At 55.6% G+C, this 14,393-nt stretch overlaps 1 protein-coding gene and 2 non-coding genes across 3 annotated transcripts; all 3 read left to right on the top strand.

Moving 5' to 3' along the window:
- The first annotated feature begins 2,033 nt into the window (after positions 1-2,033).
- Positions 2,034-4,729, top strand: RPS11 (ribosomal protein S11). The gene is made up of 5 exons (XM_059821531.1): positions 2,034-2,093; positions 2,406-2,537; positions 2,768-2,843; positions 3,533-3,662; positions 4,555-4,729. The coding sequence occupies exons 1-5, from the start codon at positions 2,079-2,081 to the stop codon at positions 4,676-4,678; spliced, it is 477 nt and encodes a 158-aa protein (XP_059677514.1). The 5' UTR covers positions 2,034-2,078; the 3' UTR covers positions 4,679-4,729.
- On the top strand, positions 2,982-3,074 carry LOC132318743 (small nucleolar RNA SNORD35). The gene has a single exon (XR_009484378.1). It is a non-coding gene; the product is annotated as a small nucleolar RNA SNORD35 (small nucleolar RNA).
- LOC132318741 (small nucleolar RNA SNORD35) lies at positions 3,876-3,968 on the top strand. The gene has a single exon (XR_009484377.1). It is a non-coding gene; the product is annotated as a small nucleolar RNA SNORD35 (small nucleolar RNA).
- Positions 4,730-14,393: the final 9,664 nt, after the last annotated feature.

Raw genomic sequence — 14,393 nt, 5'->3', positions numbered from 1 at the left:
CCTGTCAGCCTGACCTCGGTGCCGGGGAAGGTTATGGAGAGGCTTATCTTGAGGGTGCTCACGGGACACGTGCAGGATACCCAAGGGATCAGGCCCAGCCAGCACGGGTTCATGAAAGGCAGGTCCTGCTTGACCAACCTGATCTCCTTCTATGACCAGGTGACCCGCCTAGTGGATGAGGGGAAGGCTGTTGATGTTGTCTACCTGGACTTCAGCAAAGCCTTTGACACTGTTCCCCACAGTATTCTCCTGGAGAAGCTGGCGGCCCGTGGTTTAGACAGGTACACTCTTCGCTGGGTAAAAAACTGGCTGGATGGCCGAGCCCAGAGAGTTGTAGTGAATCGGGTGAAATCCAGCTGGCGGCCGGTCACAAGCGGAGTCCCCCAGGGCTCAGTTTTGGGACCGGTCTTGTTTAATGTCTTCATTGATGATCTGGATGAGGGGATAGAGTGCACCCTCAGCAAGTTTGCAGATGACACCAAGTTGGGAGGGAGTGTTGATCTGCTTGAGGGTAGGAAGGCTCTGCAGAGGGATCTGGACAGGCTGGATCGATGGGCTGAGGCCAACCGGATGAAGTTCAATAAGGCCAAGTGCCGGGTTCTACACTTTGGCCACAACAACCCCATGCAACGCTACAGGCTTGGGGACGAGTGGCTGGAAAGCTCCCCCGCAGAAAAGGACCTGGGGGTGTTGATCGACAGCCGGCTGAATATGAGCAAGCAGTGTGCCCAGGTGGCCAAGAAGGCCAACGGCATCCTGGCTTGTATCAGAAATGGTGTGGCCAGCAGGAGCAGGGAGGTGATCATGCCTCTGTACTCGGCGCTGGTGAGGCCGCACCTCGAATACTGTGTTCAGTTTTGGGCTCCTCACTACAAGAAAGACATTGAGGTGCTGGAGCGTGTCCAGAGAAGGGCGATGAAGCTGGTGAGGGGTCTGGAGCACAAGTCTTATGAGGAGCGTCTGAGGGAGCTGGGGTTGTTTAGCCTCGAGAAGAGGAGGCTGAGGGGAGACCTCATCGCTCTCTACAAGTACCTCAAAGGGGGTTGCAGAGAGGTGGGTGTTGGTCTCTTCTCCCAAGTGACTAGTGACAGGACTAGAGGAAATGGCCTCAAGTTGCACCAGGGGAGGTTCAGGCTGGATATTAGGAAAAAGTTCTTTACTGAGAGAGTAGTGAAACATTGGAATAGGCTGCCCAGGGAGGTGGTAGAGTCACCCTCCCTGGAGGTATTCAAGGAGCGTGTGGATGTGGCATTGTGGGATGTAGCTTGATGGACATGGTGCTGTGTGGTGTTGGGTGGGTTGGTTTTTGGTGTGTTGTGCCTTGTTGTTGTTGTGTGGTGGTTGGCTTGCGTGGGGTTTTTTTTGGGTTGGTTTTTTTTTTTTTTTTCCAGGTTGGACTTGATGATCTTACAGGTCTTTTCCAACCGTAGTGATTCTGTGATACTGTGATTCTGTGCTCTCAGAAAAGGCCGTCCTCAAATCCTTCACTTCTCCTACCTATGCCATCATCTTGATCTATATCTTTTCCTCCAAAAGCTCAGCAGCTGCTTTAGCTGCCATGCTGCTCCCCGGGCAGGCATCCTCCCTGCCTGTCCTGCATGGCTGTCCGTCCCCTCATCCCATCTACCGCGCTCGGGACAAGAATCCACAGGGCTCGCGAGGAGGTTCCCAAAGCGCTGGACGCCCACCCGGGCCCTGCTGTTGTCCCCCCAGCACCCGCCAAACCCGGCAGCGCGACAGGCGGCCTGCGCGTACCCGCCGAGACCTAAACGGGGCGGGGGGGGCGGGCACAGAGCGGTTTCGGGCCGGCGCCCCATCTCCGCCGGGCGGACAGGCGCCGAGGGGCCCCGTGCCCCCAGAGCGGGCCCCGGGGCGGGGAGGGCCGGCTCTGCAGGGACGGGTCCCGCTCCCCGGGCGGCCCAGCGGGGCCGAGCCGAGCCCGGCCCCGCAGCACGGCGGAGGAAGTGACGTACCTCGCCCGGCCTCCCCGTGAGGCCATTTCCGGCGCCCTCGCCCCGCCCCTGGGATAAGCGGCGCCGCGCGCGACCGCAGGCCTCTTTTCCGCCGCGCGGTCCAAGATGGCGGACACGCAGGTGGGTGCTGAGCGGGGGTAGGCCCCAGCTGCCGGGACACCCCCGGGACCCCCCCTCTGCGGCCGCCACCCGCCCCACGGGTGCTGGGGGACGGTGGGGCTGCGGCCCGACCCGGCCCGGGGCGGTGGCGAGCGGTCTGGGGGCGGCGGGGGACGGGGGGCGTTCTTCGAGGGGTACCGTGCCCCGGGGTTGGGGAGGGGAGCCTCTCGGTGCCGGCGTGGTACCGTGCCCCGGGGCCTAGTTTGCTCCCGGTGCTGGGGAGGTACCGTGCCCCGGGGCTGCTGGTGATGCTCCCCTCTCTCCCCTCCTCAGACCGAGCGGGCCTACCAGAAGCAGCCCACCATCTTCCAGAATAAGAAGCGGGTGTTGCTGGGTGAGGGTGGCAAGGAAAAGCTGCCCCGCTACTACAAAAACATCGGCCTCGGCTTCAAGACTCCCAAGGAGGTAAGGCACAGCCATCTGCGGGAGGCGGGCGGTCAGGGCTGCCCCGCTCCTGGCTGTGCGCCCCAGGCCCGGCATCTGCTCCCCCTGCACCCCAGAGGCCATGACAGCCCTGCCGAGTGCGTCCGCTCGTAGGCCTACGTAGGTGTGGCTCCTCTGAGCACAGTCACTGAGCTGCAGTGCTGCCTGAGCTGTTCATCCATCCAAATGCTGACAGTTGTTTCTCTTTGTAGGCAATTGAGGGCACCTATATCGACAAGAAGTGCCCCTTCACTGGTAATGTCTCTATCCGTGGCCGAATTCTGTCAGGTGAGTTGTGAAGGTTCCTCAAGGAGTAACAGTACGGGCATAATCCCGTGACTGCCCTGCAGTGGGTAAGCAATCAGAGCCCACGAGCTGTGAACATCAGTCTGGAGCTGCCTGGAAACTCTGCTGTGGTCCTTGAGCTGCACATGATGCCATTCTCTCACGATGGTCTTCCAAGCCTCACGGTGAAGGGGCTTTGACGACAATGCCGCACGGCTTTGCTGATGCCCAGTGAAAGGACCAGTTGCTGGCAGTTATCCTTCCAAATGTGCTGTTCTGTGGTGCAGATGTTGATGTAATACAGTAGCAGATAATGCAGGGAGCGTTGGTTCTAGGAAAGGTCTCACAGTGTGCTTAGAAGTCTTCAAAAAGACGAGAAGTAATTAGTTTTGTAATACAAATTTGAGTATTGTAGCCTGGCAGTAAGAAAGCCCTTTCATCCTGGTGGAACTAGGGTCTCAGAGCACCCCTCAAAGAATGTGTTACAGTTTATTCTTAAGGTAAATAAGGAGAAATTACTGGAATTGAAGGGTACTGCCTTCAGGTGTCAAACACCACTTGTCCCTGCTGATCCTCTTGGGTCGCTCTTGTAAAAATCTCTGTTAGTTACAACCCAGATCTTCAGCCCAGTTTAGCAGTGTGTGCTTCCTTATGCTCATCGCTGTCACGTTCCCCCCACTTCTGTCACCCAGGCGTGGTTACCAAGATGAAGATGCAGCGCACCATTGTCATCCGTCGGGACTACCTGCATTACATCCGCAAGTACAACCGCTTCGAAAAGCGCCACAAGAACATGTCTGTGCATCTCTCCCCCTGCTTCAGGTGCGTGCAAGTCCCTGCAGGGATGGGGGGGAGTGTTACCCCGTGGAGAGGAGGTGTATGGGAGTGCCAGGCGTGCTCCGAATGTCTCATACATGTGTTTATATATACTGTTTATAACGCTGAGCTCAGCTTTTGTGTAGAAACTGCAGCGAGCGTGCAGGTCGGTTTGCTGCAGGCGGTTTTATTGCTGCTTCTGACCTGGAACCTGATTACCAGTGGTGATGTCTAAACTCACGATGGTCTTCAGAGCCCTTGCTGGTGAGGGGGGCTGCTGACAACGCCAGTGGCAATTGCTGAACTGTGAAACAGGTTCCGGTCAGGCTGCCTGGTCTGAAACCGTGCACCGTTACAGTCCCTGAGAAAGGATAAAAACTTTGATGTTTCTGAAGTAAACGCTAAGGCCAGAGGGGACAGATTCAAAGACTGGCAGTTTTTTGTCTACCGCATGTTTCCTAAGCCTGTCTTTGGAGTGCAGGTTTCCGGAACAAAACAGGGCTAGCGTTGCCGTCCAGCTGATGTGGCTCAAGAAGTGCTTTGAGCCTGCTTGTGACTGGGAGGGAACTCCCCATCTCTGAAGGGTTTCCCTTCACGTGCTCAGCACTCATCGCCCTCTTGAAAAGCTTGCATTTAGCCTCATCTTGAGCTTAGTGTGGAGTGACAGACTCCAAGGCCTTGTGGCAGCTGGGGGGGGTGACTGCTGCTTTTTAGGCACGCTCACCTTTGCAGCACTTAAAATGAGACCTTCTTGCTTTACAACCTCAGGTGTCCGAGGTTGCTTTCAGTGCTGTGTTACTCGGTAGCATCACGCAAGGCAAATGTCTGTGCTACAGAGCAAACTGACTGCAAATGCAGAAACCTCTGAACCGCTGAAATACCAGCAATGTCTTTGCAGGGATGTCCAGATTGGGGATATTGTCACCGTGGGAGAGTGTCGTCCCCTCAGCAAGACTGTCCGGTTCAATGTCCTCAAAGTCACAAAGGCTGCTGGTACCAAGAAGCAATTCCAGAAGTTTTAAGAGCAGCGTAAGGAAGATATGCAGGACGAATAAAGGTTTTGTAAAAACATACCCTGTGTGTATACTCTGAAATCAATGGCATGGGGATGCAACAGCACGTGTGAGCTTGTCGGACTATGGAAATGGGCGAGATGAGTCCACTTCTCGACAAAAATGTGAGAGTATTACGCAGATACTAGTTCAGATGTTCCAGGCTTTCTCTTCAGAAATGGTGAGAGTTTGGGCGAGGGACGGGGGGGAGTGTTGTGCCTGTTGATAAATAGGGACCTCGGTATTGTTCTACGGAGCAAACGCACAGTCAGACGGGTACCATGAGCGATTCCTTGGACTCAGGTGCGGCATAGCCAGCTCCCACAGAGCCTGTCCAAAGGAAAACTGCCTTTGCATCTCCTCCCAGGTTCTGTGTTCTAGGACAGGCTGAAGACAGATTTTTAATGTGCGGAGAGCCTGGGCACAGTACAAAAACAAAAGGGGATGCGTTCTGACTGCTTTTAGTTACTTTCTGGAGAGTTCTTGGGGCTTTGCAGTTCCAATACTGATTTCTGGTATGCCCTGTCACCCCTCCCCAGCATAGCTACAGACGGTAACAGATGGGAGGTTACGTAATAATTTGGTTTAGAATAACGTAAAGCCTCTTAGTGATAACAAAGGCAGTTGTGACTTTAAAGATCTGTTTCTCAGAACGCTTACGTGTGTATTTAAAGATGCCATGTGGTGTTTTCACACACAAAGGTGTCCGTGTTTTTGCAAGCATGTGATGCGTCAGCAGCTGAAAGGAATGGGAATTAATGCTGAAGAAACTGCTTTTCCTGCAGATTTTTTTTTAGAGGTGGTAGTTGCTTGTGGTTCCAACAGTCATAGGAAATGTTATTCTGGGAGCTGAGTAAGCCCTTCTCTAGGAAACTGATCCCACATTCGGGGGAAATGCCAGGAGGGAGTGATGGCGTGACGCAGTATGGATGAAACTCTTGTCATGGAGCAGCAGGAGGGGGTGTATGATGAGAACCAGAGGTGGAACAATCAAAACTCAGGTTTAAACCCGTGTAGTTCAGCTGGCAGTGTTACCTTAACCCAGGGCTGGCTTTGGCAGCATTGCCTGTTGCGTTAACGCTGGAAAGGGCTGCGCGAGCAATTTCGTGCCCCTCAGCTTGCAGAAAACGCTGCATCGTGGTGCCTTCTGCATTAACGTGTCTGGCTTGCAAAAATTAAGTAGTGTTTGTGTGAGAGCTTTCAGTTCGTGCTGCCTTGTACCTTTAATGCAGGGATGTCCCCTGGGATCATCTGTTGCATCTGGGAGGAATTTGGGAGGACTGCTCGCGCTGCAGCAGGCTGGGGACGTAAGGCCAAACTCTTGTCAGTACCGTAGAGTGAAGACAGGACCCAAAACTGTGTGGGTCTTTGTACTGAGATATTTTTGTTAGTGCCTGAAGAAAGCTTTTAAACACTGGGTCAGCTTTCACTGGGATGCAAGTGAATGTTTCCAACAGGGTAGACTCTGAGTTGACGTCTCCCTGTCTCTGTGCAGGAAGGGTCCTTCCTGCCAGGCTTCCCAGCAGCCTTCCCCTCCTTCCACGGGGCTCTGCTTGAACCTCTGGAGCTGACATTCCCACCCGGGCTGGGGGATGTCGCAGCCTCGCTGGTGTGTCAGTGCTGGAGCAGCACGTGTGTCAGCTCCTCTGCCCTGCAGCCCGGAGCTCGGCTGTGCCGTCTGCCTGGAGCAGAGCGGGCAGGAGGCAGCAGGTCAGGCCAGAGCGGTGAAAAGGAGGTGGCTGGTGCTTTCCAGAAGTCGCCGAGGCAAGGGCTGAAATGGGTCAGACAAGGAGCAAGCAGCAGGAGCACCTCTGGAGACACGTCCCTGGGTGCTGAGGAGTCAGGCAAGAGCCGCACACGGGAGGGCAGCAGGAAGGGCGGTGGTCTCAGGGAGCTCGGGTGCAGGAGGGCTCACGGTGCAGCTGCCTGGCAGAGCGTTGGCCTGGCTTTGCCTCTGACCCAGCTCCCACCCAGGCCGGGCAGCTCCTCAGGAACGGCATCGTTGAGCTTCATCTGTGCTGAAAAGGCGCTGGGCACTTCGCAGCAGGAGTCCCGCTGCCCTGCCGTGACCTTGGCTGAGGGATGTCTCGGTCACTGCCTTCACACCGAGCAGTTCTAGGTAAAATGTTAATTATTCACCACTTCCACGTACAGCAAGACTACCTCTGGAAGGTCTTTGTCCCACTGACGTGCTGTAGCAGCTTCCCCAATGCAAGCACTCCCTGGGGATCTGGTGTTCAGCATGGCTCTGCTTGTAGGCTCTTGGCAAGAGTGCGTCAGCTTCTGATGCTGCAGGAGTGTGTAATCTGTCCCTTAGAAGCCCGCGGAGGAGAGATGGAGCTGCTTCCAGCTTGCTCAGAAGCTACTGAAGGAGCAGTAAGACTAAGCAGCGTCTGGGGGCCGTTGCACGACCCAGTGGAGCTGATCTGGTGGCTCACCACTGCCGAGTGGAGGGGTCTCGCTGCCCTTCCTCCACCTCCTGCACGGCAGGTTTCGCTCACTAACCAGGCAGAAAAGAGCTGGCTTTTCTTCTCGCCAGGTCATTTTCTGCTGGTTCGGTGAGTTGAACAGTCTTGCAGAGGAGGGAGGGGGCCTGGCCTGGAGCTGGGGGGAGCGGGAATAAGTGGCTTCACTGTTAAATTTGATTCCCCCCTTCATTAGCGTCACCATGTTTGATGAGGAGGCAGCTTGGCCACTCAACCAGCGGCTCCCTGATCCAGAAACGGGCTCCTCCCTCCTTCTGTGCATCCGTCGGTGGCTGCGAGGAGCCTCCTCCGCTCACCGGGCTCTCCGTGTCGGTTGCCACACCAAAGGCATTTGACTCGAGAGCCGCGTGGGACCCATGCACTTATCTTTGAAGAGATAAAGCTACACTGTTAATATTCCCAAACCTCTTCTGGAAATCCTAATTACACCTTGTAATCAGTCCCCCGTAGCCCTGCAGGGCATCTAGTTTTGAATGTTTTCACTGGGGCTGGCGTCTGCTCTGAGGTATCTTCAAATCGGCAGAAAGGCTCAGGGGGAAAAAATTTCACTGCTTTCACGGTGACGGATTATGAGGCAAAATTTCACCAGAGTTACAGTAAACGTGGTTAAAGGTTTTAAATGAGAGCTTAACCTAGCCGCACTCTGTGTGAGGAGCCTTGTTGAATTTGGTGGTTTAAAACAAATGGCTCCTCTCGCTTTCAGAAATTACGAGCATTTGAAAATTGCACCAGCGGCGTCTCCGATAAACGTTCTCATTAGCGGGAGCGGAGGCATGCGGCGTTGGTCTGTTCTGAGGGCGGAAACCCTCCATCGCCACCGCTCACCCAGACAGGCACAATGAATATTTATGATGGCGTCTCGAAGGCAGCCCTGCGCTGCTGCTGCGGCCGCGTCTGGGCACTGGGTGCCGTTCAGGTCCCCCAGCACAGGCAGCGAGAGGCTGGAGCAGACTGGGGGCCCTTCCCACCCACCTCGGGGTGAGGGGACGGACCCCAGGGCAGAGCGGGGGGGCAGCGGGACAAGCAGCAACCAGCCACGGCCCCCATTTAAGCCATCAAGAGATGACCCAGGTTGTTAGCGGTGAGCTGGTTTTGTTTTGATCCCACGTAGGGACACAGAGAAAAACCTCATACGCAGCTCAGTCAATGAAGCTCTAAAAGTTGGTAACAGAAATTAGTGCTTCAGCCCGGTTTTAATGGAAAATAGATCCTGGCCAATTGACTTCTGGAAGGAGTTTTATTTAGCAATTGCATAACGTTCTTATTAAAAATGTATTGGCAAATCACAGAGTAAGTAGGTTACAAAGTGAATAGATTTCCAAACATATCTGTTAATTGATTTAAAATATTAAATAGTTTGGAACTAGGGGTCTGGCCAATCCTAACAGAAGCTGTCCTGCTGGGTGAAGATTACTAGGAATCTGAAATCACCATTGATGAAAGTTGTGTTATTTTCCCCAGGCGGACAACTGCGTGTCTGGCTGTTCCTGAAACCCGCTGCCGGGTTGTACCCACGTTACGAGATCCGTGCTGCTGGGGAAGTCGCAATCCTGCGGCTCTCTGCATCCCCAGCTGCGCGAGCAGGGATGGTCTGCCGGCAGCCGGGCGGCTCTACCGGGTGTGCATGTCACGGTGAGAGCATCGTGGTGGAAACGCCCCACGAAGTGCTTAAAACCTGCAGAAGTGGGTTGGAATGGGAATCGTCTTGGAGTTGGAGCTGAGAAGCCAAACTGCTTAGCTTAAACACAAGGCGGCTGAAAAACGGTTTGATTCAGTCTTTGTGTTGGTACACGGGGAGAGTATACCTGACACTGCAGTCGTGTGCCTTCGCCTGGAAAGTAAGAAAAATCAGTTATGATTGCGAGAAACCAACGACGGGGGGAAAAAAGGCTGTTTGAACAGCTTCCCCCAGGGACAGCCTCTTGTTGCACAAACTATTTTAGCTCGGCTTCCAGCCCGCAAACCAAGACTCAGTCTGGCTCAGCCCGGGGTCCCGGCTCTGGGCACAAGACCCACGAGCACTCCCGGGGGCTGCCCGGCGTCTGTCCCACCATCCCCCGCCCCTGGCCATGGTGTGTGATGGGCACGAGAAGTGTTGGAAATGGCCTTGGAGGGGTCCTTCCCCAGCAGCTGGAGGATCACGACTTTTCCTTCGCCCCAATATGATGACAGCAAACGTGCTCGTGGTTCTTAAGCTCACGGGCATCAGCCTGCTGGTTCCCATCTTCAAGGCAGCATCCCTTAGGGAGACTGAACTGGTACTTAATAAAATCAAGCAGGAAAAGAGACGTTCCGACTGCAAAGATCAGAGCGAGGTGTTGCACCCACATGGAGACAAACGGAGAGACGCCTTGGAGCCACCTTTCAGCTGTCTCCTCTCTCTCGTTCTGCACTGCAGGGGCCTTCAGGTATGCCTCCAAAAACACCAACCATGCAGGAAGCCAGGGCTCGGTTCCTGCAGCTGCCTCGTTCCTGCCAGACCTGGGGAACTGGACCCGCACGGGACAAGGGCATCTCGTGCTCTGCCCTCCTGCTTCGCCCCGACGTGACCGTCCTGCCTGGCACCCCCGCTGCCCCGCAGAGGGGTGCGATGGGGCAGCCCTCACCAGCCAGACCTCATCCCCTCTGCTAAGTCAAGTGGCTGCCGTACAAAAGCACCCAGCCAGCTCAGGCGGGGCGTAAACAGCACGAACGCTGTCCCCAAAACACTCATCCCCTCCCCGTCACGCATCCAGGCAACATTTTTCACCCATGAGCCAGAGCTCTCTGCCGCTCCGCTTTGTTACCAAACATGTCCCTAAATCCTTCCCATCTTTTCAAAAAACAGCTTTGAGATATTTGCAAATAATAAACGGTCTTCTTGCAGCCCAGAGGGAGGCCAGCGCTCAGTCTGACAGCTCACACACACGGCACAGAAAAAACACGCCTCCACCTCAGAGCGGGGAGGGTATTTATAAAGCCTTTGTGCAAAATTTCTTCCGAGGTTCCCTGTTCAATGGAGGCACATCTGCTGCCTGCCGGCGTGAGCCCGGCTGCGAGAGCATTTTGCCTTAGCATTTCGGAAAGGGGGGAGAGAAGAATATTTTATATTTAGCAGTGGTTATTTATGAATTAGGAAAATAAATGCTTTCAGTGCCGGCTCCGCCGGCTGCGTGGTGAGCAGGTGTGGTTGGTAACGCGTTTGCTCCGGAGGAGGAAGAGGCAAAGCCAGGAGACGCCGCCAACGTAGACAAAGGGCTGAGTATTGCTCAGGAATAACCAAGAGATGGTGGAGGCTGGATTAATTGAACTGAGATTAAATTTAACTGTATGCAGAACAAGGTCATGCTCTGCAGACCAACAAAAAGATGCTTTTCTATATGCCAGCATCTTGTCTGCTAGAAGTGTTTAATACAGCTGCAAAAAGAGGACAACAATTTCTCCAGGGTGCCTAATGCAAATGTTTTGTATTAGCTGAAGGCAAGCACCGGAGCTGTTGCAGAGGGCGGTGGCAGGCCTTTACCTGGAGCGGCACCTGCAGTTTCAGCATCCCAGGTACTGGAGAGGGTAACTCAAACCCCAGCGGGATCACAGACAGTCTGCTGAAATAGTGGGGGAAATCAATAGCCAGCTCCAGGAGCAGTGACTTACGGCTCAGCCTGTTCTGCTCCCCATAACTACCGTGGAGGGTGAATGAGAGGAGAAAGGAGGGGGAATGGGGAAAGCAGTGCAGTTCAGCTGGATGATGATCTTGGAGCAAAAATGAATGAGTTTAAAATGGTCACAAATCCATCTGAGCTGGAAATTAGGAAAAAAAGTCTCAGCAGCAGGGAAGCGAGGTCTGGAACAGCCTCCTGGGGGGTGGCAAGGGCAGAAACCCTGAGGATTTTGGCCTGGTGGGCTGGAGGCGGCAAGGACCCGGTCAAGGGCGATGGAACTGAGGCCACCAGTCTCCACCGCGGTGATGGCGTGGACGGTGAATACCTGGGCCGGGCAGGCGGCATCTCCTTCAGCCGGAGCAGGAGGTGCGGGAGGGCATCCCAGAGGCGCTCCCAGCAGTGCCAGCTGGGGACGGCGTCCCAGGGAAGCAGCAGTGTGCCCACTCAGAATGTCCTCGGTCTGGAGGAGGTGCAGGTGCAGCCGGACCCTCCCACGGCACGAGGGCCCGGAGCAGGAGGGAAGGGTCCTGCCGCCCTGAGATGAGGCCGGGGGTCTCCATTGCCCCTGCACCTGCCACCGCTGCGAGGGCAGCCGCCGGGCTCTCCCGGCCGCTCTCGGATCCACCCTCCATCCCGCTTCCTGCCTGGGGGCAGGACCCAGTGTGCCCCCCCAAAATGCAAAGCTTTGAACCAGTTTGGCAGCGGGTAACATGGATGGCACCCAGCACAGGGTCTGTTTTGTTCCTTCTCTCCCGGGGTGGGGAACGTGTGCTGGGTGTAGTCATGGCACGTGCACGGGGGAGTTTGCCGTGGGTCAATTGCTCGACGGCCACAAGGCATCCACAGCACGATGCCGAGCATGGCACTGCCCGCCTCTGCCGAGTCTGGTCCCAGGAGTGAGCGCTCGTGCCTCGGGGCCAGTCCCACAAGGGCTTCTCCACGCCTTCTTCCCCAGGGAAGGGGTGAAACAGCTCCTGAGCCACTCCCCTGCCAGCAAAGCTGAATTCCCAGCAGCAGCACGGACCCCCCCGGAGCGTGTCAGGCAACAAACCTCCAAAATGACCTTCTGCAGTGACTTGCCACAAAGTCCCCCGACCATCCTCCCCCCGCAGCATGGTTCACAGCAGGGTGAGAGCTGGTGTGCTGCGAGCAGCTGTCTTTCAGTGGTCTGTCAGACACTCGTGCAACTTTAGTAATTTTTGGGAGGGGGGGGTTCTACAGGCCAAACATGGCACATCAAATAAAGGAAGGCTGAAAACAGCCCTAAGGGTGTGGCGTCCAGGGTGTCACCAGCAGTGCTGGGAGTCATCTGTCATTGATGGCGAAGTCACGGCTTCGTCAAGCACAAATCAGCACAGAAAGCAAAAGATGTAACTCCAAGGTTTAATGCTCCGCATCCATGGAAGTTCACTGCCAGGGCTGAGAAAGAGGATAAATGGTCCTTTCCTGCTCTGTCCTGTGCTCCAGCAGCCTGCCTCGACTTACAGGCTACCAAATTCCTCCCTCAAACCCTTTTTTTCCATGGCACTTGACACAAACACAGGCTACAATAATGAAATTGAGAAGGTTGTCTGGGATGAGAAGGATGTTTATTTACAGAGCGGCACAGGCTGCCCATGAAATGGGCTGTGGACAGGATGCCCCTTGCTGTACCCGCTTTGGGGGAAGCCCTTTGGGTGCTGTGCTGCTCTGGCGCAGTGCAAGAAAGTAGAGAATAAACATAGTTATCACTTGAAAACAGAGCACAGTCAGCCCCAGAACGGGCAACCCTGTCCCGACCTCGTCCCCGGCACGGCTGGCAGGATGGTGGCCTTGGCCAGCAGAAGGTGTGGGTGAAGAAGCAGCAGCAACCCCTGGAGATGCCCCATCCCGTAGTCTCAGCAGCTGCAGGACGGGCATCACCTCTGCCACTGCTGGCTGGTGCGTGCCGAAAGCACCGGTCCTCCCCGCGGTCCCCCGCCCGGGACAGCACCCGTGCACCGTCTGTGCTTCCAGGGCAACTTGGCCCCTTTTCCACAGAAAGGGCTCTCTGAGCTGCCGCGGGGCTGCTCACCCATTCTGGGCCGCAGCAGGGCCTCCCGCGAGCACTGCCTCACCGTGGGGCGGTTTGGCACACAGCTCCGGCGCATACCCCTGGAACACGACACAGGGGTTTGGGATCGCTGTTTTCAGAGCTCGGCATTGGCCACTGCCATTATGCCGTGAAAAAGGTGAGTGGAGCAGCCCTCGTGCACATATAAAACACAGGAATCATGGTGCCGGGCCAGACCAAAGTCCGACGCCACCTCCCCTCTGCCTCAGCCAGCAGCCAATGTCTAGGGAAGAGGGTAAGGACAGGGCACCCTTGTTGTGGCACTGCCCCAAAATACTTTTCCAGATTCAAACTGTTCGGAGTCAACAGCTTCCTGAAGCAGTTTTTTTTAGTTTTGCTTTTCGTGGACCCCATATATATTTATTCTAGAAATTTGTCCAGTTCCTTTATGACTCCCTTTAAAAATATTTTTCACCTACAATACCCTGGGACAAGAAGTTTCACAGCTTAATTGCCTGTGTTGTGAAGAAATATTTCTTGTATCAGCTCTGAACTTTCCTCTCACGAGCCTTCACGCCATGCCGACAAGTTACTGCACTGGCAGAGATGGGGAGCAGCATCTCGACCCCCTTGCTGGGGTGTCTCTCCTGGGGATGCAGATCTCCATCACGCCAAGCACCCTAGTAATCCAGGTGACATCTCCGTAACACTCCTCACTGCTGAGGTACTCAGAAATGCTCAGGAGGAGAAGGCACAGACCCCTGTGAAGCTCTGCCCAGGTCCTGCCCCTCGGCTATGCACCTCGGCTGACCAGCGATGGGAAACACCACGTATGGGAGCAGGGACAACAGAGACTTTGGGAAAAGGTTTAAAAGTGCATCTGTCAGAGCCCAGAAGAATGATAAACTTAAAAAACAAGAGCAAATGCGACAGAACTGTAGCAAGCAACCACATGATGGGGCTGATCACAGGTCCCTGTGCAGAGTCAGGCTCAGCCTGGGGCAGCGGCCACAGCGGAGGAGACACCCAGAGCAAAACTGGGTGGCAGGTGGATTGTGGACTTTAAGCGGACATAAAGCTCTGTCACTGGTGTTTGGGATGGAAGGACGTGGCCAGGCTTGCGCTGCACACAGACCTGGTGCAAGGCGCTCGTCTCCCCACCGCACACAAGGGACCTCTGCTTGGACAGCTGGCACGGGGACAAGGCATCGTCGGCGTCACAACCCAGAGCTGTCCCAGAGACCTGTGGCGTGGTCCGAAAAGGGTGATGACAGCCTGGACTGGGCAGAGCTGAGGCACGACCTGGACCGAGCTCATTGCTGTGCTCGTGCAGCCGAGGGCAGCTCCACCGCCCGGCTTGCTCATCCTCAGCGCTGTCGGGGAGAGCCGGTCCCCCAGGCGCTGCAGGGCACGGGCACGCTGCAGGCGGGTGCCAGCCCCGGTGCCCTGCGGTGTGCCAGTGGGGAGGCGCTCGGCTGTGTCAGCCTGGAGCCCTCACCCGCTCAAGGGCTCCGTGCAGCAACAGCCCA

Source organism: Gavia stellata, chromosome 1 (genome assembly GCF_030936135.1).
Source record: "Gavia stellata isolate bGavSte3 chromosome 1, bGavSte3.hap2, whole genome shotgun sequence".
NCBI lineage: Eukaryota > Metazoa > Chordata > Aves > Gaviiformes > Gaviidae > Gavia > Gavia stellata.
The sequence above is the reverse complement of the archived record's forward strand: the minus strand, read 5'-3'. Positions and strand labels throughout refer to the sequence as shown.

Coding starts and splice junctions, on each gene's coding strand:
- RPS11 (XM_059821531.1), top strand. Junction 2,538..2,767: donor GCTTCAAGACTCCCAAGGAG/GTAAGGCACAGC, acceptor TTCTCTTTGTAG/GCAATTGAGGGCACCTATAT. Junction 3,663..4,554: donor CATCTCTCCCCCTGCTTCAG/GTGCGTGCAAGT, acceptor ATGTCTTTGCAG/GGATGTCCAGATTGGGGATA.